Source organism: Colias croceus, chromosome 4 (assembly GCF_905220415.1).
Source record: "Colias croceus chromosome 4, ilColCroc2.1".
Lineage (NCBI taxonomy): Eukaryota > Metazoa > Arthropoda > Insecta > Lepidoptera > Pieridae > Colias > Colias croceus.
In genome coordinates this window covers 3,653,740-3,674,998 of record NC_059540.1, presented here as the reverse complement: position 1 = coordinate 3,674,998, position 21,259 = coordinate 3,653,740, and the positions used below count along the sequence as shown (strand labels likewise).

At 32.7% G+C, this 21,259-nt stretch overlaps 1 protein-coding gene across 1 annotated transcript; it reads right to left on the bottom strand.

Moving 5' to 3' along the window:
* Positions 1 to 1,393: 1,393 nt before the first annotated feature.
* LOC123691321 (fringe glycosyltransferase) lies at positions 1,394 to 20,349 on the bottom strand. The gene is made up of 8 exons (XM_045635652.1): positions 19,907 to 20,349; positions 14,141 to 14,189; positions 13,002 to 13,104; positions 4,403 to 4,550; positions 3,761 to 3,846; positions 3,372 to 3,442; positions 2,789 to 2,966; positions 1,394 to 1,868 (listed from the first exon to the last, which is right to left on the bottom strand). The coding sequence occupies exons 1-8, from the start codon at positions 20,195 to 20,197 to the stop codon at positions 1,814 to 1,816; spliced, it is 981 nt and encodes a 326-aa protein (XP_045491608.1). The 5' UTR covers positions 20,198 to 20,349; the 3' UTR covers positions 1,394 to 1,813.
* Between the last annotated feature and the right edge of the window lie 910 nt (positions 20,350 to 21,259).

Below are 21,259 nucleotides of genomic sequence, written 5' to 3'. Positions count from 1 at the left end.
GAAATGGTTCGTGTAAATATACACACGGCTGCTGCTCGCCAGTTCTCTTTGCTTGAACTCGGCTTGACACGCTGCCGCGTGTCTAGATAATGAATAAATATCGTTTCCTGTTAGATATTAATCGATATTCGCTTGCAAATAATCGATTGATTTGAATAGTTGTTTCGATTGCAAAGGAAATGAAAGCTGTTCACATCTACTTAAACTTCTGGGAAAGTATCTGATAAATTATGTTTTGGGTGTATTTGAAATAAATACGAAATTATTTATCTAATTTTAGAGGGTTTTTAAATATGCACGTTATAGCATTATGATCTATGTAGTAGGTATGTCAGTTAAAGCTTATTGGTATTAGCTGTGGCCCGCGGCTTCGCCTGCGTGAAAATGATAAATATTTTCATGGTACAAACTTTCATTCCCTATAAGAGGAGGATACCATCAATACCTTGAGGGTAGAATTGATCAAAATATTTTCTTAGCGGATGCCTACGTCCTAACATCAGTGTATGTCTACAAGATTCTGACATAACTTATAATAATTATGAATGTATGATTAACCAGTATTTCAAAGAAAGAAAATAAATTTATTGCAAAAAACACAGCCAACAACATTATACAAAATTTATCTTAAGATTAGCAAACGGATACAGCCTCAGCAAAATGCTGCACAAAACAGCGCTGATTTTCAGGCTGCACCGGCGGTTGAGGTCCATCTTAATATTATTAAAAAAATAATTAAGTGTAATTAATAATTAAGTGATGTGTATATGACTATTGCTTTGCCATTGCCTATATTATTATAATTAACACGGCTACACACTACGTCGGCCAATTCATCAAAGCTATCAAGCTGGGTAAATAGATGATACATGTGTTGGATCTATTAGATGGTGATACATAATAGCTTCATAATTCTGATCTATTTGTTTATGGAAGCTATTGTTTATTTGAGATATATTGATGGTGGGCTGTATTTCCTGGTAAGTTTTTAGATTGTTTTCTCTGCGTACCTATCCCGATAATATTTGTCAAATGTATACGTTTGATCTCGATAAGCTAGGTACTAGTAGAATGCAGTCTTTAGAAAGAAAAGATTGAATTTCGACCACCAAGTGCTCTTTTAATTTATCATTTAATAAAGTTGATATAAAATATTATACAAGATTTAACTATTTTATACATGGGATATGGTTTATAATACATATGTGCGAACATTAAAAAAAAATAGCTCAACTTCGAAATATGTTAGAATTTGTATATTTTTTCATTCAATTAGTTATTTGTTGTTTTAAATTAATTTCGCAAAAAAACTATGTGATTTCTAGGAAAGTAATGTTAGTAGGTATTTGTTAAAACCAAAAGGTAATTGGGAATAAATATAAAACAAAATATTAATTTCATATTGTTTATTAAATAAACAAATTACAACAATATCATAACATCTGACTTCGAGTTTATAAATATATCTAAAAATATTATATGCACGTTATAAACAATTATTTACATCATAATCTAATATCACAGACTTTATTTAACACATAATATAATAAAATGCAATAGAATTTACAATGCAATGATTTTTAACATACTTGATTAAATTCATATCACAACCAAGCTAATTTTGTAAACGATAAAATTTCTAGCAAAAATGAGTTAATAGGAATTGCACGATTGGAAGATTTATCTATTAATAGTCCATGAGTAAACTTATGTTTATATCTGTAAAAGTATCTATTTGTAAATAACTCTAACGAAAATAAATGTATTTACGGAACAAATTCTATAACTCCATATAAAGTTCTTGATCTCGCTGCTACCTCGGGCAAAACTTAAAATGAGGGAAAAGAAAACAATGTAACGACAGGAACCTGCAACAAAACAAAATTTAATTTAGCTCCTCGACTACGTTGTTGACATTTCAGTTCAAATACGAAGAGAATTTATATGATTTCATGACGAAAATGTACCCTTGCTTCCGTTGTTTCGAATTGTTTCAACGTATAACAGAAACCTATATTGAAACTGAACCTTTAAAGTTATTTGGTATGTTTTTGTTATACATATTTTGTTTACTAAATACATATTAGGTTCCTTTATAATTCTGAAACTATTTTACATTCATCGCTCGTCTAGTTATTATTTTATGCAAATAGTATCAAGGCAAATATGAGATTGAAATATTAACATAGGTATGAAATTATTCAAATTTATGTTCTGTTAATTATAGTCTAACTAGCTTACCGCCCGCGGATTCGCCCGCTTTGTCTACAACCTAATAAATTATATACTAAAACCTTCCTCTTGAATCGCTCTATCTATTAAAAATAACCGCATCAAAATCCGTTGCGTAGTTTTAAAGATTTAAGCATACAAAGGGACATAGGGACAGAAAAGGCGACTTTGTTTTATACTATGTGATGATGATTTAGTGTGAAACTTATGGAATGTTACTGTTTGAAGCAAATTGTGTATAAAGAATAGAAAAAAAATCTAAAATATATTATGATAAGGCATTATTACTCTAGTTTATCTTTTACAGGTCTTTATAAACTACATTTACAAAATCTTAAGTGGCAATTTTATCAGTAATAAAAATATCGCAAAAAAGCATACGGTGTAAGGTGTTTCAAACACAATAACCGCTTTTTACTTCTTAAGTTTTTACTACTTACTTAGACATTGACTTTACTGAGGCCCTATGCTTCTCGAGGTTAATGGAACAATCATCTTCAAGACATTGACTACAAAATTTACTTTCACAGCCTAAATCATTTTTTTCTCAACTTACCTAGTCGGATCATATCTAGTGTCGAAGCCGGGAACATTGACTACATTCCATTCTTCCTTTATCTTAGAGTAGCTGAAGGAGATCTGATCTCGGAACGTCTCTGGAGGCAGAAGTTTCATTTGTTCCAAGTGAGAGTGGAATTCTGGCACGAGGGTCAGGTTTTTCTTCATAAGATGTTCTGTCGAAGAAAGGGTGGCTTAGCTCAGGATCATCTAACAAGATCTTAGATGAACTGTATGTTTAGATTAGAAGACTGAGAAAGAGAAATATTTAATAAAGAAAGTTAAAAAATATTGTAACAAAAAATATTACACAATTTAAACGGTACTAATTTCTGTACCATTTCGGTACCAAAGGTATAGACTAGAAGACTAGAATCATATTTTTATAAAAATTAATACCTATGACTAATCAATTTTCCTTTTTAGATAACACGTAATTATACTTAGATTATATAAATTATTCTATATCCGATTACCCGAACACACATAATTAATATGTATATTATATTTGTTCAGAACAAAGGCGGGCGGGAAATTATTTGCTCACAACACAAACTAGACAAACAAACATACAAACTTACCTATAATGAAGCCTATTGACACATCGTCTGGTAACCTAATACCTTCGCAGATACTGATGAATCTTCCACCGCTAGAATAAATTAAATGCCATTAGTATGAATAATTTAACGATTTGTTTTATTGATTGGAACTTGTGAATATTCTTTTTTGTTATTTTGTCGAAGGTGTAACTCATAAAACATTAATAATATTAGACAAATATAAAGATAGAACATTAATTGTCAGATGACAATGCCTTTATCTAATCTTGTATTTATATAACAAGTATTGCGGTACAACTTTCAGCGAAATCTATTAATAATCAAACAAAAACTATGTTATTTTGAAATTACGAAGGTGAAAATCTCATTCTTTGCATTTAAATTATAAAAACATTACAAAAGCTCACCTTGCCACGGGCAGCATTTTCAAGGCCAAACTTCGGCTTATACAGAACCCAGCACCGCCGGTGGCGAACCAGAATGAAAACATTAGCTGCAACAAATTATACATTTATAACAATAATCTATTGTCCAATCTCTGCCTTCAAGGCAACTTACGAGGTTCTTTAAAAGCACTTTCAATAGTGGAGTTAGACTTTATCCGATTAAATTGTTAATTAAGAACAAGACAATTGTTCTTGGACAAGTCACAAAATATTTTATGTAAATACTTTGGAAGTAAGGCATAAATATTCAGTAATTGTTTTTAAATAAGACTGCGTATACAAGTTGACAAAATATAACAATAATGCCTACGTACGGCCTGCTATACATTTTACAATTATGGTACACCGACACCTAATTAAGGTATGGATACATAGCCTTTTTTTCTCCAGAACATAAGCATGTGTTAGTTAAGCCGCTTTATATTATATACAAGCATAATATAACATGTGTTAACAGACTGAATTACCTACTTCTAGAGTTAATAAGATTATAAAAATTATAAAAATCGCTTCCGTAGAAGCGTGTGCTAGATTTAAACATAAAAGGAAAGTACGATGAGAAAAATCTCGCAATAAGAAATATTTGATGCTTCGAATAAGTACCTTATTAGTCGGTTTCTTATATATCTTGACCGGCTCATAGACAGATGTTCTTCCTAAGTACCAGTCTTCTTGATGATTGTAGGTTTGCAGGACATTGACCAGACGAGGCACATTCACGTAGTTATCGTCGTCGAAATGGCAAAACCATCTGGAAAGATAAAATCTATTAATATTGCGTCCACAAAGAATTCATTAGCATAAAATATTTTATATTAAAACTATGTATATTGAACCGTACTTTGTACAGTACACATCGAATTTCAATTTGAATATTAAATTTTGTAGTTATTTATAATAAGTATAATAAGTTCGTAGCTCATAGTTACGTAACAATTACATGTATTAAATTATGATACAATATCGGGTTTATTGTGAGCACGACGTTAATGGGAATAATACTGCTTTTATAGAAAATCTTTTCAATAGCGATTTACACGAATGAGTTAAATAAAACTGTATTTACAGACCAAGTGCACAGGTTAATAACGTACTCGGTTGCAATAAAACGTTTATTTTAGAGCAATTTTATGGACGCTGTATAGAAAATGACTTGATTGAACGCCGCAGTTTCCTCCGGGTGGCAATAATTATTGCTGTATAATTTACTGACATTATGGCGGACGCAAATAACAGGAGCTGCGCAATCCAAGAGGCAAGACCACATATAACGCTACGTACGACAAATGACCAATTCATAATATGGTTCGAATAACTGAATATCAGGTTTATTTGCGAAATTGCATCTGCGTTTCTTTCGGTAGTCGTTTTGCCTTTTATAATTTATGGCTTGTGCGAAATATTAATAATTTATGGTTGATATTTTGTTGGTATGCTCGTTAAGATTATGATTGTTTTATGGTATGTTCGAAATAATTGCGGTATAAATGGATACGATTTGTTTTTGTAATTCGTGTGCCAGATGCACTACATTGCATTGCTATATTTTATTTGAGGAATCGTTATGTCGTTGGCACGTTTAAGTGTCGGCTCTTGTCCATAAAAGTTTCGTTGAACGTTAAGCCTTTTTCAGAGAGATTGCTGCAAATTATTTATTAATTTTAAGTAAATTAAATTGACATTTGCGATACTGTGAATATATTAATATAATTGGTATGTGCGTCTACAAAAACAAAGAGAAAATAATTTTAAAGAAAATAATGTACAATATCAATATAAACTAATAATTTTTTATACAAATATTAACTAACAATATACATAATAACAAAATCAACATAAAAATATCTCATCAAAGTTACATGATCTAATCACAACACGTAAAAAAATGTACAACTCTTGTTAAATTTTCGCATTCAAATCAATGCAATAAATTGCAAGCGAAGCATTTATCATTTATTGCCACCAGCTTCTCAACTAATACTTCCTGTGGGATAAATGTCGGATACTCTAATCCGACGGTGCTCTGTCTCCCTGTAACCAATAGTGTCAGGAAACTTCTAGTTAAAACTGCACCTGAGAGTGGATTACAGTTCTAATACTATAGCAATCAAGATTAAAAGTAGATGTGACTTTCTTGATAAATAATGTTGTCTTACAAGTCTTAATTGACGGTTTAATTTATTGAAAAGTATCGACCTTCAAAAAAGTGAAACAATTAACAAGGGACGAATAACAATGTCAAGAAAAATGACGACATGATTTAGATGAACGCTACAAAAATAATTGGCATATCACTTTTTATTGACCGAAAAACCTGCTTCAATTGTCTCGGTGGTCCTACAAATTCGTACCTGACTTCACGCAAGAGGATGATGGACCGAAATGACATTATTCAATCCCAACGTATTTCCAAAGCAATTAATCAAAAGCCTGCTCAGAATTCGTGATTTACAATACATCAAAGTAGCGATTGATTCGAAACGAGAAAAAATATTATTCGGATATTAAAGGTCTCGAGGAGAAAAACACTTATTCATGAATCAAACAGTGATTCTATCGAATGTTTCCACAAAGCGGGAATAATAAATGAACCGAGCTGAATACTACAATAATTTGCGGAATCTAGTCCATTCCTAGACACCTGAGCCCCAAGGAGAAATTTTAAATTTAAAATGCCCATCGGAAAAGTAAGTTTGCACTCCAATGAATATACCTAAACTATTTCCCTGATTCCAGTTTGTGTTTTAAATTTAAAACGCTGATTTACTAACACATACGAGTTATCAAGCCGATAATAATTCGATTATCTAAGCTCGGCTGTTTGAATAAAAAGAGGGCTCTCTAAATTAGAGAGAGGTCCAAGGGGAACAATAAGGAGTACGCGCCTGGGTTAGAAATTCAAATTGTTCAAATATTTCGCATCCAACGTCGAGGGACTCTTAAAATCTTCAGTATCTCTATAAATAAAATCTAAGAATACATTTAAAAGCATTGTATACCGTCATTATACATTATTTAAAACGTGAATAGCGAAGATTCCAATAATTTCAAATCACAAATAGTTTAAAGTAGTTGACAGCGTTCGTATGCAAACAGGTCTATGGGAAGAAAAACAAGGCAATTCTAACAAAAACAGTGATCGGAGCCCTGTGTAAACGCGTGAAAATTGTTGTGTGCCCAAAATAATATTGGTCTTACTCTCAAAAAGCCATTATCGTATGTATTTGAACATTGAGGTTGGACCAGAGTCAGTGACGTTCAGCTAATAGGATATTCATGATGGCTAAGCATACAATGCAGGTAGTGATATTATGTACGGTGGGTACATAATGTTTGGCCGACACAGCGTTTTATAATATGTTTAGAGAATACTTCAATGTGGACAGTCATTGCGTAAGCTCGTATAGAAGCGATAATAGGTATCTACCGATTTTACGGTATTACGGAAATAGGTGCAAAAGAACAGTAAAATGCTAATTTATATAGTTACAATTCTTGTTTTAAAGACCTATATTAAGGCGCTTTTGTAAAAAGGAAAAACTCGACACATATCTTATGCATTAAAATTCCGAACTTTATTTGAAAAAAATAACATCACGTGTAACGTTTCGTTTCTCTTTACATAAATATTTTACATTAGTAATGACCAATTACAGTCTTCGATGGTATTGTTATGGTCATTAGTAAGTACAAACAAAAGGGCCATTATTTGAACAGTGAAGCTTCTAAAAACAGAAGTTAAGAGCGTCTTGTTTTTACTAAAAACAAAAAAGCTATGAGTAAACTTCGAGTCTGAATCAACAATGTTGTTTTACTGGAAAATATTATCTCTGAAACGCATTTTAAAATCGAAGGAATTTATGAAATAAAATATTTATATTATAACAAAATAAACGAGGAAACTCGTAATTAATTGGCATAAATGAGAGTTCATAGTTCAGGAGATAGATTCCTGAGAGAGAGGTAAATTCCTCTTTCTTATCTAGAGTAGGTATTATCCTAAAGCACTAGTTCTATCTCTGAGCAATAATTCAATTATTTCGATGTCAACGTAAATTAAAATATATGTAATATATTTTTAACCTTATCCCTCACTATTACGAATTCATGAATAAATTTTTATAAAAACCTAACACTGAAAGATTATGTGATAACAACCTGCATCTAATATTATTCTGATTCTCTTTGTCTCTCTCGCACATATTACTTTACAATTGAATGTGTCACTGATTGACAGGGAAAGACAGGGATGGCGATAGAAAAGGAATTTTAACGAACACAGATGTTATCAAGCCACAGTATCAAGCAGACCGGGCACCTGCCACTGCTTGTTTACAATTTTTTTAAGCTCAGCGCAAAATATTGTTATTCTTTGCTTATCTGTTGATGTTATTGAAACGAGTATGTATCTGTTTTAAAAAGAACAATAGTTCAAATCTTTGCTTGTCTGTGGAGGTTAGTCAAATCGGAGAATTTAAAATGTATTTGAAAACATTTAATTGGAATCGCAATATTGGCATATTATTATGATGTTTCTTCTTCATGTTTGGATGTTATAAAAGGACAGACCAAAAAAACTAGTTTATATCTTTAACATTAACAGCTTTAAGCCGATATTGTGTGATTCAATAGGGTTGGTGACATCGTTTCCATGTGAAAACACTAGCTTTAAATGTACTTGCGCTAGTAACCGTTAATTTCAAATTAACTCCTACCTATATATGCATTACAAAAATTATTATTTATTATCAGTATTAAGCTTAAAGCAATACTAATAGCCGTGTACAGTATAATTACAACGGTGATTAATAGCATCCGCTTTGTAGACTTGTTATATATTCTGATTGAGTTTTAATTGTTCCCATTTTGTTTGATAGAGAAGGGATAGCTTATATCTTAATAGTAGTAATGTTTAGAAACAAATCTTTACGCCCATTGTTTAGTAATGGTGTTTTAAATAGTTGCTTCGTTATAAGAAATGGCTATTTCATGTTGATTCATGAAGTTATACTTCTCTTCATATCTTTTTAATTGTTGTTCTTTGACGCTCTAATTGGGTTTTGCTTCTTATTTTTGCTTAGCCGACTTAAAAATGTAAAATCTTTTTTTGGAAAAGTACAGATGATGAAGTAGGTACTCATTCATTGCATTCAAAGTTTGTTTTAAAAAGAACAATAGTTCAAATCTTTGCTTGTCTGTGGAGGTTAGTCAAATCGGAGAATTTAAAATGTATTTGAAAACATTTAATTGGAATCGTATAATCCAAGTCTATATATAGTTATTATATAAATTAATTTATTATTACGTTTGTAAAGATTTAACAACCGCTATTTGAAAGATTTGTAGCTTCGCGGATAGTAAAAATAACCTTTTAAAAATGGCATTGAATATAAAAAAGAATAAGGGATAAGGTTGCATTTTAATTAAAACCAGATAATTGAGTTTTGCTTTTTTAATTGCTGCCTCAGAGACGGAGCAACGTGACAGGTGTTGCTTACGTAATCAAATTTATATTTTATATTGCAACGATTTCGTCGAAATATTATTTATTACACGTGTTTTAAATTAGTGCCATTGAAAATAGATTTCAATTTTGATTTACCTGGTATTTCAAGTTTACCAAGTATTTATGCAATAGGTAGGGTAGACTGGGTACGGTTGTGACAATTTTCAAATGATTGACTATAGCTTTTTATATAAGCTATTAATCTGAACAAAAAATGTATTCTAATGAAGTTTATTCATTGCTTAACGTATAAACATGAAAGTATATGTCTAAATCAAATGGTTAGTTCATAAAATGAAATTTAAAAAAAAAGGTAAATTGTCACAACCGTACCCACCCCAAGGGCGGTTGTGACAGTACTGGGGGTCAATAGTGACACGATGAAAATAGTGTAATATGATCACAAAATAAGATAAAAATACTCTAAAATGCCAATAAAACACTTTAATTGCAAAAAATATTTATTTATTTTTATATAATAATCAACTAAATTATACTTTCCTAACAAAAGAAATAAAATCTTTGAACATTTTAATTTCTTACAACATATAAGGCACTATAGGATCTTTGGTTACAATCAGTAGTCTTCATTAGTACAGTCAGTCTTCATCTATACCCACTATTTAAGTACCTTAAAGTATTTATAACAGTCTGCACTTAAAATTAGTTAAAGCGGACTTAACAAATATAATATATTAATCATGTTCATAATCACATTCGAACTTAAACTCTATTCTATTTTGAAACTAAACTCAAAACATAACAACGTGCTCAAAATCTTTTAAACAGGAACTCAAATATTTTTTTAGAAATGTAGCATGTGAAAATTTATAAAAGTAAGTTTGACAACTAATCTAATCCGACTCATCACAGTTGTGACAAATATAATACCGACTACCATTTGTACAGTCTACATGGGCCCAAAGGTTACACTTTCCTTGGCATTTAATCCATTTTTCGCCAGGCCTACTTTCAGAATATGGACCAAGGCACACCAAACAAAAATATTCTTCTTCATCTGATATTGACGGTGATTGTTTCCTTTTCGTTGCTTTACCTTTTCCTTTTCCTTTCGGCTCATTGAGATTTTTTTTGATGCCCTTTGCCTTCAGTCGTTTTTCTTTTGCTTCATATTCTTGCCTGACTGCCTCTTTTTCAGGCGTGTCCGTGTAAATAGTAGACTTCTTGGTTCTAGGTCCTCGCGTTTTTCTTTGGGAAGCTTTTGGAAAGGGCCGAACAATTTCAGGAGAAAAAACTGATGGTATGGCAGAAGTAGATGGTTGAACATTGCTAAAATTTTGGCTTGGTGTATTGTCTAATATAGAAGGTGAAAGTGGTGGACTTTTATTATTAGGTCCAAAATTCTCAGTAACAAAATTTTCTTCTTGAATACAGTCAAGGTTGGCAATATTTACTAAAAATGGTGCTATGGGAGCATCCTCTTGATTGTCAGGGATTGGTCTGCTTATTACAGGTGATGGTGCTGCAGGAGAAATATCTTCAGTGTCTGTTCTGCTTGTTGTGTGAGATGGTATTGCAGAAGCATTATTTTCAGTGTCAGGATTTGGTCTAGTTCTTCCAGATGACGGTACTGCAGGAATATTATTTTCAGTGTCAGGATTTGGTCTAGTTCTTCCAGATGACGGTACTGCAGGAATATTGTCTTCAGTATCAGGGTTTGGTCTGTCGGTTACGAAAGAGGGTGCAAAGTCAATATCTCCGAACAGATTACGGTTGTATGGATAAATCCCAGTTTTCATAAAACCAGCCTGTATGTTCGCCTGTGTAAGAGCCAGAGGCATAGCAATTTTGACGATACCTGGTATATCATATATTGTCATCGTTTTACCAGGGTGGCTTCGCATCCATCCATCGCAAGCAGTGTTAATAGCTTTTTTTAAAGGTCCGAAGACAGACCGGTCGAGAGGCTGAAGCTTGTGAGAGCAATGTGGGGGAAATGAAAGTAAAGTGATCCCGTTTTCTTTACAATAATCTAAGGTATTAATGTGAATGTGCGATGAATGATTATCAAGCACGAGTAACACTTTGTGAGTTAGTGAAGCATTACAAAATTTCTTAAAATGTTTAAGAAATTCTAAGAAGGATAGATCTTGCATCCAGCCGGAAGGGTTTGCAGCTCCAATAGATCCAACTGGTCCGTCCCTCACAAAGTGGTCGTGGTAACGAACACGAGGGAAAATAAAAAACGGAGGCATGGTGTTTCCCAAGGCGTTCACTGCAAAAGCTACCGTAACTAACGTGCCCCGTTCAGCAGAAGTAACGGCTCCCACTTGCCGCGTACCACGTCTTGCAATGACTTTATCAGGTTTTTGGACCGTAGTGACGCCTGTTTCGTCGACATTGTAGATATCCTGTGGTTCGTAAGGATGTCTATCCATAACAACTTGCAAGTTGTCGTAAAAAGCTTCCACATTTGTTTTATTGAAACTAGTTGCCCTTGAAAGGCTTGTAGCTTGAGCTACTCGAACAGATAGAGAAGGATTTCTATTCAGGAATGAACGGAACCATTCTTCGCCTGCCATCTCATTCTCAGCCCAAGTAGCAGGTTGCTTTAGGTTATATTGAGTTGCAAGCTCAAAAGCCAACTTCCGCACCTCTTTTGGAGTAAGTCCGAAATAAATGTCCGCGCAACGCTGTAAATATTTTGACAACTGCTGCTCTTGTTGTTCGGAAAACACTTTATTGTGAGAAACATACCCCATGCTAATGCTATTGTTTTCACTATCGCCCGTGCTGGCATAATCGCGTTTTCGAATATACCTTAATAGTGACATGCGATTAACATCATGCATTTCCGCAGCTTGTCGCAAAGAAGTCCCGCGTTTGGTTTCTTTGTAAGCATCTTCATACTGATTCAAGCTGCACTGTGCTCTTGTAGTCTTTCGTTTGCGTATTCTAGGCATCTAAAACAATAAACAACCGCTTTTACTTATGTCACAACCGTACCCAGTAAAAATGTCACAACTGTACCCACAGATCGTTTTAATAAAAGAAACACCACCACGTCAAAACAAAATAACCTACAATAAATGTAACCACTGATATTACACTGCTACTATTTGATTTATATCGATGAACAACACTCAATACCCTATCAGTATACATGTAATAGCAATTACGAAATAATAATGAATGAAAATACTTACTTTTTGCGTTCAAAAATCAAAATGTGCTCCTGGTCACGTACACTCTGCGCGTCGGATGACGCAACACTGTGACACAGGTTGAGACGTGCAAGGCGCCCGTCTTTCCCCTTGCACGCCCCCCGCTAATCCCTATATTTTCGACAATACAGCGACTGTCACAACGGTACCCTGGCACAACCGTACCCAGTCTACCCTACTATTTTTTTGGAAGAAAATATGTTTGAATCTAAAATAATTTTTATCAAAGCATTTTCGAGTAGGTAATTTGGATAAAATAAGATAATTCAGTAAAAAAGTTTCTAGCTTAATGAGCTACTTTATAGGCAACAAGAAAATATGTATTAAAATAATGTTGTTAAGAATTATTGTTTATTTTATTACCTTTTTATTATTTGTCCACATACAAATATGAAACGATAAAACTTTATTTCTATCCATGATCGTTAGTTAATACCACCTGTATATCCGAATGCAGCCACAGCTATTACAATAACGATTAGGTATTTCCTGATATTAAAAGGGCACTTACTTTTTACCGCTCTCCAGAAAACGGTCGTACTCCACGGACATTTTGCAACATAGGTGTTTTCGTTGATGTGACGCCGAGCAATTCGTGTTTACCATGTGACCGTCTGCGAACAAAACAAGCAATTTTCACCCTTATTCTACAAGCAACAAAGTCGCGATTCATATACACGGGGATACATACAGGGTGTTTGCACGAAATGTGATTTAGTAATTTTCAAACTCGCAGTATAGCATTGAATTTAAGAACGAAATATTCTTATTCGTATACGAACAAACTTTTCCTTTGGAAATTGCTAAGTGCACCGCTTTAGGGAGATAGTTTGTAGATTAATTCTTGGAATTGCAGAAGCAAATATAAAACTCCGAGTTCCTGGATTTTCTGCGCGAGCTGTTTACGTAAGTTGAATCGGATAAAATTTTACAACTTAATGCAATTGTTAAAAGTACTCTACTATTAAAAAAAAAAAGAGATTGCATAACTTGTATTCAATTAATAACATGTACCTACTTACAATATGACAGATAATAATATAATCTTCTATATATTATATTCTAGCATAATAATATAAGACAGAAATGGTTTTGCTTCTTTTAAATTACACGCAGAAGAATAGATATTTTATTATAACAGCATAAAACAGTTCGTAGATGATTTAATTCAAAATCAGAAATCGGGCATTTGTGCATAATATTTACCCAATTTTCATACTTAACAATAGATTAAACAGTCATCACGCATATTCCTATATTTAAACAGGAATAAACGTCATTAGAAAAATATCGTAGCTGTATTAAAACTATTTATAAAAATCTAAGTATATAGAATATGGCTATGTGGTTTTGTATGAACTTCTAGCTTGATGAAATATAATAAGGGAATGTGTGAAGCGCTTCAGGATTTTCTACTAATATAGCAAGAAAAGTTGTTGCGTATTTAATTTTATTTACGTTAAAAATTTGCTCGTTCCTAAACACCACGAATAAAGCTTAAAATATCACCTACATTATTTAAAATAATATTCAAGTAAAAAAGTAATTAAAAAGTGTCTCGTGCTCAGTAAAAAGCTCATAGTATTCTTAAAATGCGCTTCGAAAGCGCTTGAACTGTCCACTCGAGTAAATGCAGTTTTGAGTACTCACTTGTTTGATTTTGATGTTGACGGTTGTCTGTATCCGTGAAGAACCATGTCTGCAAAGAAAGGAAATATAAAATAAATATATTTTCGTTCATATTCTGTGATATTGGGTCACTGTAAGTTTCTTTGATACAAGTTTTGAACTGATTTGCAATTCAACAATGTCTCTCGTAGATTTTTGGTTTAAAAATAGAATAATATTTAGGTACGAATATATTTTAAATGGAGTTTTGTGTTTAACAATGACATATTATTATAAAGATCTATAAATATTATGACAATTATTTAATAGAGCCTATAAAAACGGAATAGGAATTTTGTTCAATTACAAAAAAGCTAAAAAGCTTTCTATGAAAATTTTGCAGATAAATAATTCAAACTCAAACTCAAACATTTATTTATTCAATTTGACTTCTTTTAGAAGCACTTTCGAATCGTCAATACATATTTCAATTACCTACCAACGATGCGGAAAGCAGTATCTATGGAGAAGATCCGGCAAGAAACTCCATATTTGTTCTTTTAAAATCATGTCAATATTACAATTTTATTTAATTTTACATAATATGTTACTTATATCTAACTACATATTATTATATCATATTGATAGATTACCTCATTGATTATGCCAAATATAAAATGGCGAAATAAACGATAAAAACTTGTTATCAATTGTGTTTCAACAAATGGCGGTAAATGGGACAACATTGCCGTAACATTAGCATTTGGGGCGGAAAACACAGCTTGTCTAGCTGACGGAGCCTTGATATACGAAGATATAAATCTGAATTGAGCGTTAAAGAAGAGTTATTTAAGTCTTAACGAAATAAATTTAATGGTTCACCGCACTTAGTGTAGTTAAGACAAATAACTAAGTGTAATTGATAGGTAGGTACGTAAAGATCCTATGAAGTATGTTACAAAATAAATAAAAATAGTAACCAGTTTGATAGACGTACAATCATTTGGGAGCAGTTTAATAATCGTTTAATTTTCTAATTATAAGATATCACAGCCTCTTATTTAATTTTTTATTCAAAAATAACTTTTCCTCACAAACACAACGAAAAATCATGAAACCGTGAAAGACGTAAAAAGGGATGAGTTTTTATATTTAAAACTAGCGGTCCGCCCCGGCTTCGGCCGTGGTACATAATTATTTACGTTTTCCCTACAGAAGAACCATCCTCGAACTTCAAGGAATATTATAAAAAAATAATTAACGAAATCGGTTAAGCCGTTCTCAAGTTATGCGCTTACCAACACATTTTGGGATCCATTTTTATATTATAGGTAGATAGATTTGTTAGGTACATGTGTTGATTATCGATTTATCTTGAATAACAATAGAATCTGACGAATTTTCTATTAAAAAGTATTTAAGTCTAATTCTTTGAAATGGAAGGTCTTAACATTCTCATTTGAAAACATCTTATCTTTATGAGTCGTTTAACGTATGCTCGAAAATAGCTTGAATGATCTTAAAGCATCGTAAATGGTATTTTGAATACCTTAAGGTTAATGTCAAAGGGGTTTTAATTATCCTTTCGTATTTAATCAAGAAATCTAACAATGGTCTTCAATTTATTTATATCTTTTTTCAAATTCTAATTCAAATGTAGGTATCTATAAGTATGAAAATGCATTTGTAAGACCTCAGTATTAATGAATATACAGTTGGAGCGCGTTTTCGTTATAATTGTGCATGATTTTCGGTGAGAACGAAAATTCACATTTCACAATCTCACATTCATGTTGTAATAAAAATAGATTCGATATTTGTATCAAGTACACAGATAGGGTTTGAGTGAAAATGTTTATTTAAGTTACACCAATTAAATAACTCATCGAAAAACGTTGAAATTGAATGCACAAAGGTGTGCATTCCGCCTAACACAAAACATTCAGAATAGACATGCGAATTCTATACTCTATTCGGTGTATGCGTCACTCAATAGAATATCCTAGATCCAGATAGATCTATGTAGGTAAATGGCATTAACCACGCCCGGTTACCTCAGTGTTTAACGCTGATAACTCAAAGGGTCAATATTTCGACACCGCACGGGCGAACGTGAGACCTTTACCTTATCTTGCTATTTCTTAAGCGAGAAATCAGGTTGTGGAATAAATTCGTTTAAGTTAGTAGCCGCTTTAACTAGCTGATTGAATTAGGGTTATAAACTTGTATAGAATTCAAAAAGTTTTGGAGTAATTCAGCACCCTTATTAAGCTTTGTGTGACAATAATCTTTAGAAAATAATATTATAACACAATCTTAAATGCGACTCGTTTAACACACAATTTCAACCCATGATTAAAAAAGAAAATAAAACCGAATTTAAAATTCCAACATAAGTTGATAAAAAGCTCTATTTGCATGGATATCAGTAAACTAGCTTGGTGTATATTTTTATAATTGATATAATGCTTCTGTAGCACGCAGTCAGACAACAAAATATGATATGCTAAAGATCTGTAACACGTAGTCATTCATCAGACAACAAAATATGACACGCTAAAGCTTCATAAAAGCTGCTCACAAACATTCCTATCTAAACTATCATATTAGCAAAACATACTAGAGTTACACAGAGTCAGTGTAAACAAAGATTGCCTTCTCCGAACCGCACACCTTAAAAATCCAAATGGTCCGTGATAAGGCCCAGGAAACACGATATGCGGAAACGAGATCTGTCAACGAACGGTGATATATCGGAAATTTACGTTTCGTATACGTTACGTGGGACACCTTTGTGTTTTATAGCTTTCTTGCTGATGTTGATGATAAAAAATAATGGGTGATTGCGAGATAATGCTGTCATTATGGTCGAGTCGGTAAAATACAAGTACCTAATATAGGATACACGCATTTTTCATTTCGCTAAAATGCAAGCGATAAGACGAAAATCCGCAAACGTTATTACGTTTGCGTTTCTGTGTGTATACTTCACTACAGAAACAGAAGGCAAAATCTTAGATAACAATATTAAAAATTAATATAATATTCTCACTGTGACGTGGTGTACGTGAATTGAATACAATGAAGATGACACACCACTAAATTATTAACATGCTTTATTTGACAGAATACACAAGAATGTAGGTGCAGCTTAAAATTTAATAATTCATGATACTAACAATGCTCTGTAATTCATAAAATATTATGATAATCAAATTTTGATTTTAACATTCTTGTTGGTTTAACAGGGTTTAACCGTAGTGCAGGATTTCCTTCAAGCTTCTTAGAAATTAGCTTTTTGATAACAGGTAGATATTACTTCTAAATGTAAAGATGATGTTATAATAATGTTACATACTTAAAAATTTCATTATAAATTGACTCATACCCAATAAAATGTAATATAACCCAAAAAATAATTCAACAGAAAGAGCAATGAGAAATTTAAGAGCACCAAACGCAAACACCGTATCCAATGCAGTACACAAAAACGTTTATAGAATAGCTTCAAAAGAGCGAACTTATAAATCAGATACAAAAAGGGCGAAAGCAACAGTCCGGTCACGTGCCGCCACGCGCTGCGCCCGCGCCGCACAATGGGCGCTGGTCCTCGAGGATTAATGGACGATTATGCACGCTCCAGATTCAGGAAACGGGACGCACGATTTTGAGAGCTGTGTAATCAGAATCGAATTCACTTGACTTCTAATAGGTTTTAGCTCTGCTATCTTAATGCAATTGAAACGTGAAGTTGAAATAATTTATATTCCTTGTTTTGTTATAACTAAGTCCGATAACGAATAAGCAATAAATAAAAATGTTTAATCCGCTACTAGCGCAATCAAATTCTTTAAAACACGAAGGTAGCGGGCAACCTAATTTGTTATTCAAGAGATGCTCCCAAAATTAATATATATGAAAGAAATAAAACAGTATGAGCCAAAGTTCAAGAGAAGGCATTTTATTAAGTCGATACGAAACACGATTAAGCACAGACTCCAACGGTGAGATAAATGTATACAGGGAACATTTTTCCGTAATAACGTTGTTTCTGTCACTGTTGTGGAATACGAGTGACGTGAATAATGGGTTCATCTTCGTATTAAGAGTCCAAGGATACCTTTGGCTACGGATCCACAAGCGGTTGTACGATATGTTATTTTCTAAACAATTTATTTATCGTCGTTCGTTGTGTGCTCTGTTTCCACAATAACAAACAATGTTGTTATAAGATCAATGGTACGTTTATCTTGTATCTTAATTGGCGATCTTCTTGAAACTTAAATTGTAGGTAGGTAGGTATGTGAAAATAATTTTGTTTTAGTTTTTTGTTTGTAAGTAGCAGTTCTAATACATGATCAATTTTTTTTATGTAGGTATTTGTATAAAATGGACAATCTTACGAAATTTGAAAATACATGGTAATTAAATAAGTAAATAAAATAAACCATCTGATAGGGTCATGTACCAACACCGTGATGATATCTGATAAGATTTTAAACGCCGCTCGATGATTATCGGCCTTTTACCTCGTTGGAAAATTTTAAAAATATAATTTATGCAAATATGGAGATCAGGTTCCAACTAGATTTGGCAGATGCTGTACCTAATGATACGGGATTTCACCGAGAACAGGTTTAACAACCCCTGGCAGATGGACATGATAAAAATAATAAAATTAAGATGCTTAAAGATGATACAAAAGTTGTAATATAACTTCATCCAGTTTTTATCCGGTCCAATTTAAACTTCAGATAGAATCCCACTTTTGATGAGTCGAAATGCAAACTAAATAGCTTTGTTGAGGAAAGATTAGTACAAATAAAGAATGCGCGGGAAACTTTGCTGGATGAAGATTGTAATGAGAATTAGGTAATTGCAATAGGAATAGAAACGTATAAAATTAATGAATTAAATTAAAGATAAGAATGCATAATGCAATAGGAATTGGAATTGTTTATTATAAAGGAGTTGTAAAATGTAATAGCTTCTACAGAAGTTATTACTACAGAAAATATGAACACACAGTTTGAGGAGAGTGCAAATTGTCATGATATAACGTAGAAATTGTGTCGACCATACTGCGCTTTACAAAAGCTCAAGTAAACAAAAAACATCATACAACTTAAAGATAAGATTCCTAGAACATAACTATGTAGATCTATTACAATTTACAATAGGTGATTAATATTCTCGTTACAATTTCCTACAATTTATTGAATCATAGATTTATTTAAAAACTCGATATCCAATCGATTGTGATCTATAAAGTTTCTAATTCAAAGCAATGTTTGTCACACTCTCTAGGTACCTACGTTAAAATTTATTGTTTGAGTTTATCTTAATATGTTCTTTCACTAATTCGTTTAGCATTAATTTGTTGTGATATGAGCCAGCTAAGTGTTGAACCTTAATGTTTGTCTGATAAGCTTTGAATATTAACGGTTTTAAGAGTTTTGTCGCTCTGTAGCCACGTTAATATGCTAATTAGAACCAGATTTTGAACATATTATTTTTAAACCTATTTTGCATATTAACCTGACTTGACCGTAAAGGTTATCTTTTAATATTTAGCTTGAATATATTAAAATGTAAATGGGTTTCGTCAAAATTAAAAGATGAAATCTAAAAACGGGTGATTTAGATGATTGATACCTATTATGAGCTTTTATGGTACGTGTGCTTCATTATAATATATAAATTTTATTACCTAGACTTACTTCATATAAAATGTTTAATTTAAATAATTAATTTACGTATTGATACCATGCAAATTCACAATGGAATAAGGAATGTCTTCGCTCTTACCTGTTCCTTAGCTAACTGGAACCACGTCTTCAATATAATCGGCAATCTCGTGTATTGATAATGTTTTGTAGTCTTAACACTTATAAATATATCACTTAACGTTATGTTTTTACTCTGTCCACTGTCGTACAAAACAGTTTTTGTTATAGGTTCAATAGATAAATCTGCGACTTGCACAGACGCACGACTGTCTTGCGAGTTGAAGTTTACACCGCCTTGATAAACAAGCAAACTGCTGTATCCCAAAACAATGAGCAAAGCCGCAGCTTTAAACAGCCTGCGTCCACCCATGCCAGAGCCGGCAGGCGCCACAGCGCCGATGTCTTCGAGAAAGTCTTAATTCGTCAATCATCTGCACTTTTAAAAACAAAACACAACTATTTACACCGGTACATCGGAACGCCCGCCCGCTCTTATCAAAGAACGGTTACAAACTAAATAAAAATGTAGCACAAGCAGCGAACACGCCCGCGCTTTGCAGCCCCACCACGTGCGAGCAAAAGAGGGTCATTGTTGTCGTCTCCCTCGCTCCAGATAGGCCTACCTGCGCGTGCGCCTGTCTGCCGCCTGCGCAACCGCCGGCAGCGACACCCGTGTCAATGGCTCAAGTAATTGTTTCTTTCATCGATGGTTGCATCTTTTACATTTTATGCAGGTCGTAAAGTAACTGTTTACTTCTGTTCTTGTTTTTAAAACATCACGTGTATTATTATCATTCAGTTTATCATTCAACTGCGCTCACTAATTTTAAAATATTAATGATCACCTTTCATAATATATTATCTGTATTTTAACTTCGTTAGGTAATTTACATGTAAAATTAACAACACAGAAAATAAAGAAGTTATAATAATTGCCTTTTAAATATCTGAAAATACCTACCTATCTAGACTAAAAGCTTTTAGAGCAAACCATGTACATGTATCTACTATTGTTAAAATTTAATACAAATTTCTCTTGTCATTTTGTCTAATTAGTTTTATTGGTAGATAATAGTATTCCGTTACGAATTAATAGCGCGATTTGACTACAACGGAGTCAGCCGTGGGTGGTAATGGCATCTAAGGCTAGTCATTGTACCATTAAATTCCTCTTAGTGAAAATAAATTGGCTAAAATACACGATTGAAACCATAATTTACAAGCGCTGTCATAGCAGAGGGAATTATGGATTATGGTTTGTTTTTATCTAAAATTCAAATGAATTTTATTGACCATTTTTGTTGTTGTCGTTGGAGAAACTAACTACATACTTACTACTGAAAGCTATAGGTAATTTAAGTATTTCTAGAATACGATACGATCCAATTTCTATAAGTATAAAAAATAAACTAAATTCGCTATTATATCTATT

What these genes read in the sequence shown, in the direction of transcription:
- LOC123691321 (XM_045635652.1), bottom strand. Translation starts at nt 20,197, where the DNA reads ATGGGTGGACGCAGGCTGTTTAAAGCTGCGGCTTTGCTCATTGTTTTG. An exon ending in TCAACATCAAAATCAAACAA is followed by an intron (nt 13,105 to 14,140) that starts GTGAGTACTCAA and finishes TTTTGTTCGCAG; the next exon opens with ACGGTCACATGGTAAACACG. An exon ending in AAAATGCTGCCCGTGGCAAG is followed by an intron (nt 3,443 to 3,760) that starts GTGAGCTTTTGT and finishes AATTTATTCTAG; the next exon opens with CGGTGGAAGATTCATCAGTA.